The sequence below is a fragment of the Myotis lucifugus genome, unplaced genomic scaffold (assembly GCF_000147115.1).
Source record: "Myotis lucifugus unplaced genomic scaffold, Myoluc2.0 scaffold_127, whole genome shotgun sequence".
Classification (NCBI taxonomy): Eukaryota; Metazoa; Chordata; class Mammalia; order Chiroptera; family Vespertilionidae; genus Myotis; species Myotis lucifugus.
The window spans coordinates 1577304-1584601 of NW_005871175.1; the positions used below are offsets into that span (position 1 = coordinate 1577304).

General features: G+C 48.2%; 1 protein-coding gene across 1 annotated transcript in view; it reads right to left on the minus strand.

Annotated features, from left to right (window-relative positions):
* The window catches only part of TMEM165 (transmembrane protein 165), a 24223-nt gene extending 23793 nt beyond the window's left edge, over nucleotides 1–430 (minus strand). Inside the window, exon 1 of the mRNA XM_006093956.3 lies at nucleotides 50–430. Within this exon, the coding sequence (XP_006094018.1) occupies nucleotides 50–250 (201 nt within the window). The 5' untranslated portion in view covers nucleotides 251–430. The remainder of the gene's footprint in view (nucleotides 1–49) is intronic.
* Nucleotides 431–7298: the final 6868 nt, after the last annotated feature.

Here is a 7298-nt window from a genome sequence, read left to right on the forward strand (position 1 = left end):
CGAGAGCCGGGTACCCGCAGCCTCGCCCGCCCCGGCCCGCCCGGCTCACCTCGGCCCGCGGCGGCTCGGGGCCCTGCGCGGCCACGGGCTGGGGCTGCAGCTGCTGAGCGGGCGCCGGCGGCTCCTTGTTCCGGAGGCCGTCTTCGTCGGGGACAGCCCGGACCCCGGCCGGGGCCCACAGCAGCGGAAGCAGCAGGAGCAGAAGCAGCCGGGGCGCAGAGGCGCGGCCGCTCCCCCGGGCCGCCGCCATCCCGCCCACCGAGACGGCCGCCGCAGGAGGAAGTGTGGGCGACGGGAAGCCGCGACCGCGACCGCGACCCCCTCCGCGGCGCAGCCTAGGGATGGCTCGGCACCATGCGGGAGGTGGCGGTGGCGCCCTCGGCCGCCCGCTCGCGCTCCCCTCTCCCGCGGTGGCCACACGACACCGCCGACTGTCTCAGGGCGCCCCGGCCCCGATTCCTCCGGGCCCCGCCCCTGCCCGTGCCGGCCTCCCATTGGCCGGGCGTCCGCCCGGCGTCGTGACGTCGTCGGGCAGGTTGAGGTGCGGCTCGCGCGCTCTTCCCATTGGACCCGGCGCTCCGGGCAGGTACCTTCGCCACGTTCCTTTCCTCTCCTGCATCCTCCTCGCGCCCCACCCTGGACCCTCTTCCTCGCCCTGTGCCCACCCACCCGGGACTGCGCGGCTCGTTCTTCTGCCCCCTCCCGAGTCTCCTGCCCTGACAGCCAGCCAGGCCGGCCTTGCCTTTCTCTTTACCTTTCCCAGATGTCACACCAGCCCCCGCGCCCTGGTTACGTGGCACTTGGCGGCGAGAACCACCACACCTGGCCCGGTTCCGCACTCCCTCGCGGGTTCTCGACGCCGCCTCCGTCTTGGCGATCTACGGAGGACAAGGTTCTTAGAGGGCCAGGAGGCGATTATTTAAACAAACCTCTGAAATAGGACTTCGGCTGGAACAGACGGGAAATGTCAAACCTTGTTTTAGATACTATCTGTTTGCCAATAATCACACCCAGACCCAAAACATCGAACATTGCCCTTGTCCTGCAACGCCTTTCCGTTTTTGGATGTTTTGTGTTGCACCTATTTTAGACTGGCCTCTTAAAATGTTTGACTCTTGAAAGGAAATGTTTGGGATTTTTGAAGGATGGAGATTAAGGAGGGCAAGAGTAGAAAACGGGAAAGGGTGGTTGGTTGGGCTAGAGAATTTTTTTTACATTTTATACTTTTAAAAAGTTGAGCTATGTAGTTATCCAAAGTTTCACTGAGATAGTGCTAACCATGTGCCAGGCACTCTTCTAAATACTTGACATATATTAAACTTGTACTTTGTCAGGAACTGTGGAAGCTTATCACTAAATACTGGAACAAGAAATGAATCCACCAAAACTGTGGCAAAGTGGACAAAGGTACTTTGCGTTCACTGAAGAGCCATGTTATGTCTCGGGTCAGTAAAACTTTGGCCATGCTGTTCTTCCATCTGTAATGAACTTCTTCCATTCTATCACTGTAAACTACTCATTCTTCCAAAACCTGTTCAGGCCAATACCTCTTCTTGCAGAATTCATCACTCCTTGCTTCCTGCCACTGTAGCTTATGCACGCGTCTGTTACTGTGGAAGTAACCAGGATTCCTCTTACACGGTTTTGGGGTACATGTCGTGCCCCCCAGCTCATCTCTAGAGTGCAAATGTTTGAGCCCTCACAGACCCGTAATAGGAAACCCAGAAGTCCAGACTCTCCTCCCTCCAGCTCTATCCCTGTGCATATAGGATTCGCTGTGCTTCAGAGGTACCTGAAAGAGAACCTAGTAGGTCAGTCTCATGGCTGAGGCAGAAGGGTAAATGCGGCCACATTGGCCATGTGTCCCTGATTCCTGGAAGGTGCTTGGCATATTTTTCTGGGGATGGCCCACCCCAGAGCTCTCCAACAGGAAGTGCTCCTGGCCAAATTCCCAGTCACCTCAGCAGATGAGGCAGCAAGGACTTAGGGTTACAGAGAAGGAGTTGGAGGGAGGACAGTCTGGACCTTAGGGTTTTCTGTTACTGGTCTGTGAGGGCTCAAACATTTGCACTCTGGAGATGAACTGGGAGGCACGACATGTACCCCAAACTGCGCAAGAGGCATCCTGGCTACTTCCACAATAATAGGCTGCCTATGCACTGGCCAGCTGTGCGAGGTGGCTCAGGGAAAAGGCAGCAAGGCTGCTTAGCAGAAGATGTAAACAGAGATAAAGCATTGTGCCCATGGGGAACCCGCCCAGTGCGGTCAGTGCAAGGTCAAGAGTCTGGGCCAGAGTGGAGTCTTGCCAGTCTGTCCCCAGGTCACCTTGATCCAAGGGCCCTCAGGTGCTGTCAGTCTAGGCTCCAGGTGTCAGATTCCAAAGTGATCAGCTCTTTCTGTGCTCAGTAGTGCTAAACCAGGGCTGGTCTAGCTTTCACTATTTTGAGGATTTAAAGCCATCATTATTCTATTCCTCCCTGGTGACTAACTTCTTTTAAAAACAAAACAACAGCCCTAGCTGGTTTAGCTCAGTGGATGGAGCATCAGCCCAAGGATGGAGTTTCAGCCCGGGTTCGATTCCTGTCAGGGGCCTTGGTTGCAGGCTGTGTGTGGAAGGCAACACAATTGATGTCTCTCTCTCTGTCTCTTTCCCCTCCCTTCTACTCTCTCTAAAAATTAATGGAAAAATTGTCCTTGGGTGAGTGTTAACAAAAAACACAAAACACCACCAACAAAACCCCAAAAACCAACAAACAAAACCATAGGCATGTCCTGATACCTTTCTTGGTGAACAATTTGAGCTGCTTACTTGACCCCCACCCAATAAGGTTATGGAAGGCTCTCCAATTCCAAGATGATTGGTTTTTTGTCCTGGCCTACATGGATATATAGTCTCACTAAAATGTAACCACTTGCAGGCACCCTTCTGGTAAGAAACCCTACTACATGTGCATTACGTTGTATTTTAATGTTTATTATTCCTACCTTTTGACTGAGTCTTAAGCTTTTAGGTGGTAAGGTTATGTCTTTTATCTTTATATCCCCAGCACCTAGATTTCCTACCATGGTAATAGTGATGGCCATCGTTACAGTAGTAACAGCAGCAGGCACTCTTTCCTGAGTGCCTGTCCTGATCCAGGCAGTGCACCGGATGCGTTGCTTGAATGACCTCACAAGGTAGGTACTGTGATCCTCGTCTTTACAAATGAGAAATTTGAGACAGGTCAGGTGAGTTTCCCAAAATTACAGAGCTAGGAAGTGGCAGGATTGTGCTTGATATCTGTTTGTTGAACTTAACTGTGCCCCACTTACTGAAAATCCAATTATTTTAAATCCAGCCAATTAATGGTGAACGTTTTCATTTTCTAGTAGAGGAGAAGGCCCTGTCTCCGCTTGCTGGGTCCATGAGGAGGATGGCTTTCTGTCCTCTCTCGGAGCCTTAACCATTTCGCCTCTGATGATGTAAAGTACAGCTGGGTAGAGTGACTGAGCATTCTAGGCTCGGCTGTGCCGCCTTTTTCCTCTCAGGAGGTGCAGCCCCCAGGGAAAAACAGTCTCCTCGGCTCTCCCTCGGGGCTGCCTGCTCCCAGCCCAGGGCAGCTTGCTTTTAATTTTTATTAAAATACAATTGAAGTTATTCCTTCCAACCTGGCTTCCCATCTCTCTCACTGTTTTCTTCCCTAACTTTTCAGAAGGAGAAAAGAGGCAAGCTGTTTCCTGAGCTTTCTTAGAGACCTCTCCCTGCACCCCCTACCCCCATCATCAAAAGGTGGACTAAAGCTTTTTACTTACACAGCCCACAGAGTAAAGGCTGGTTAGAGAAGCCAGGACAGGGATGATGAGAATGGAGAGAGGGAAGCAGAAACCAGAAACTTTATATACTGAGTCAACTGAAGGTCATTCATAATGAAAGAGAAGGCACTTGGCAAATTGAAATGGAAGTTAATGACAAATAGCAACTTACAACCTACTTGACCTTCTCAACTCTAAAGCACTTCTGCTGTGTGCACCAAAGCATACCGCTACCCATAGGCACACTAAAACCCTTATTAGATGGTGGCACCTGGCCCCTTGGAGGGGACCTCTGCTGGTCCAAGAGAAAGGGAGAATCTGCCCTTTCAGGCCCATTCTTGGACTTTTCTACAGTGGGAAGAAAATTCAAAAAGGAATGCTAAATCTGTGCTCCAAGAATTCTCATTTGTCCAACTATTTGCTTTCCATTTCCATCTGGATGTCTCACAGGCATTTCAAAGCCTGGGCAAAATAGGTCTCTGATTCCCCTCCAAACACTGGTTCCTTCCTCAGGCTTCCCATCTCAATGAATGGAACTAGCAACCCTATTAGATTCCTCTTATTTTCTCCTACCCCACATCCAACCCACCAGCAGGTTCTGTTGGCTCAATCTCGAAGATAGACCCTGAATCTGCTCACCTCTCTCTATCTCTGCTGTTACCACCTTATCCAAGCTTGGTGTCATCTCTCACCTGGACTATTAAAATAGACTCCTAAATGTTCTCCCTGCTTCCACTCGTCCCAGTCTATAATCTACCCAACAGCCAGTGTGAGCTCTCAAAATTAAATCATTTTATTCTCCTCCTTAACATTATCTAAAAGCCCTTAGAATAAAGTCCAAAGTCCCTATCTCTGAATTAAAGGTCTGTATGAGCGAACCTCCACCTGATGTGTGACTTCATCTCTCGGTTTTCTCTACCTCACGGTGCCAGGCCCAAGCAAGCTGGTTTCCTCAGGACCTTTGTCCTTTCTGTTTCTCTTCTTAGAACACTCCCTTTCCAGGTCTTCGGATCACTGAGGGCAAATCTCACCTCCTCAAGAGAGATCTTCCTGCCTGTCCATCTAAAGTAGACCCCCTCCCCTTGCCCTGTCACTCTCTATCTCACCTTTTTAAACAAAACATTTTAAAGCTTTTTTTAAATAGCACTTATCACTATCTGAAATTACCTTGATTATGTAATTGTTTACTTGTTACGTTTATTATCTGTATCTGGCAATTGAAATGTAAACTCCTTCAGGGCAGAAATATTACCTGTTCTGCCCACTGTATTCCCAAGGCCTAAAACAGCGTCTGGCCATGGAAAATACTAATCATTAGTTTGATGAAATTTTGAGAATCAAAAGAAAAGACTAGTTTTTTTTTCCTTTGCTTAATCCCTTCACCTTTTCACCCAGCCCCCAACCCTCTAACCCTCTGACAGTTGTCAGACTGTTCTCTGTATCTATGAGTCTGCTTCTGTTTTGTTTGTTAGTTTATTTTGTTTACTAGATACCACATGTAAGTGGAATCATACGGTACTTGTCTTTCTCTGACTGGCTTATTTCACTTAGGATAATACTCCACAGGTCCATCCACGCGGTCACAAAAGGTAAGATTTCCTTGCTTCTTACAACCGAGTAGTATTCCGTTGTGTAAATGTACCATAGCTTTTTTATCCACTCATCTACTGATGGACACTTGGACTATTGTAAATAATACTTCAGTGAACACAGGGGTGCATATATTCTTTTGAATTAGAGTTTTGGGTTTCTTTGGATATATTCCCAGAAGTAGAAATGCTGGCTCATAAGGCAGTTCCATTTTTAATTTTTTCAGGTAGTACCATACTGCTTTCCACAGTGCTGCACCAATCTGTATTCCCACCAATAGTGCACGAAGGTTCTCTTTTCTCCACATCCTTGCCAACATTTGTTGTTGGTTGATATATTGATTGTAGCCATTCTAACAGGTGTGAGGTGATATCTCATTGTGGTTTTAATTTGCATTTCTCTAGTGATTAATGATGTTGAGCATTTTTTCATATATCTACTAGAGGCCCGGTGCATGAGATTCGTGCACTCAGGGAGAGGGGGTGTCTCTCAGCCCGGCCTGAACCCTCTCACAGTCCAAGAGACCTTGGGGGATGTCCAACTGATGGCTTAGGGAGTGGGCCTAAGCCGTCAGTCTGACATCCTTAGCGCTGCTGCAGAGGCAAGAGAGGCTCCTGCTACCGCCGCTGTGCTCACCAGCCATGAGCCCGGCTTCTGGGCTTCTGGCTGAGCGGCGCTCCCCCTGTGGGAGCGCACTGACCACCAGGGGGCAGCTGCTGCATTCAGCATCTGCCCCCCTGGTGGTCAGTGCGCATCATAATGACTGTCGTTCTGCTGTTCAGTCAATTTGCATATTACCCTTTTATTCTATAGGATTGGCCAACTGTATGTCCTCTTTAGAGAAGTTTCATAGACACAGACAACAGTATGGTGATTACAAGAGTGAGAGGGGATTGGAGGGTTAGAAGAGAGTAAAGGGGCGATAAATGGTGATGGCAGGAAACTAGACCTGGGGAGGTGAACATACAATACAGTTTACAGATGTTGTATTATAGAATTTTATACCTGAAGCCTATATATTTTATTAACCAATGTCACCCCAATAAATTCAATTAAAAAAAGAAAAGACAAAGATGAATCTAGCTATAGAGAGAGTCTGGCTCAAACACACAGATTTCAGATCTTGTCATACCTTCCCCTTTAGGGTCAGCCTCTCTCCACACACATACCTTCCTCCCAAAAGACCTGAGCAGTTTGGAAGGGTTTTCTTTTATTTTTTTAAAATATGTTTTTATTGATTTTAGAGAGGAAGAGGAAAGAAGAGGGAGAGAGAAAAAAGAAAATCCACAAGAGAGAGAAATATTGATTGGATCGAACCCACAACCTGGGCATGTATCTTGACTGGGAATTGAATGGATGACCTTTCATGCACGAACGATGCTCAACCACTGAGCCATGCTGGCCAGGGCTGGAAGGGTTTCCTACACCTTCTTTGTCATTTAACTAATTCTGAGAGATAGAGTTCATTTTACTTTTTGCTCACATCCTAGTGAGTCCATTCGTAGCCAAAGACAAGAATTGGTCTTTAACTCACCAAGAATCCTTCAACTCAGAATATCCCTCCTCCTCAAATGATTGCCAGGTCCATTTAGGTGTGACAGCCACTGAGGCCCCAACCTCCATCCTCTAAGCCCTTCCTACAGATGAAAGGAAACCATCTTAGGCTATTCTCTCCATTACCAAATCAGTGCAAGGAGTTTGGTGATGTGATTCAGGGCAGAGAGCTGGTTGGAAATTGGGAGGGAGTGATGCTCTTTCACTAAAGCAAGGCTTGAGTATTAGTGAGAAATTGGGTCAAAATCATGTGGACTAGATGAATACAAATTCATTAAAATAGATGAAGGTCTTTAAATTGAAGGAGTTTAGAGACAGGGAAAGGCAATATCAGGAAGGGGGCCCAGGAGGTATGAAGACAT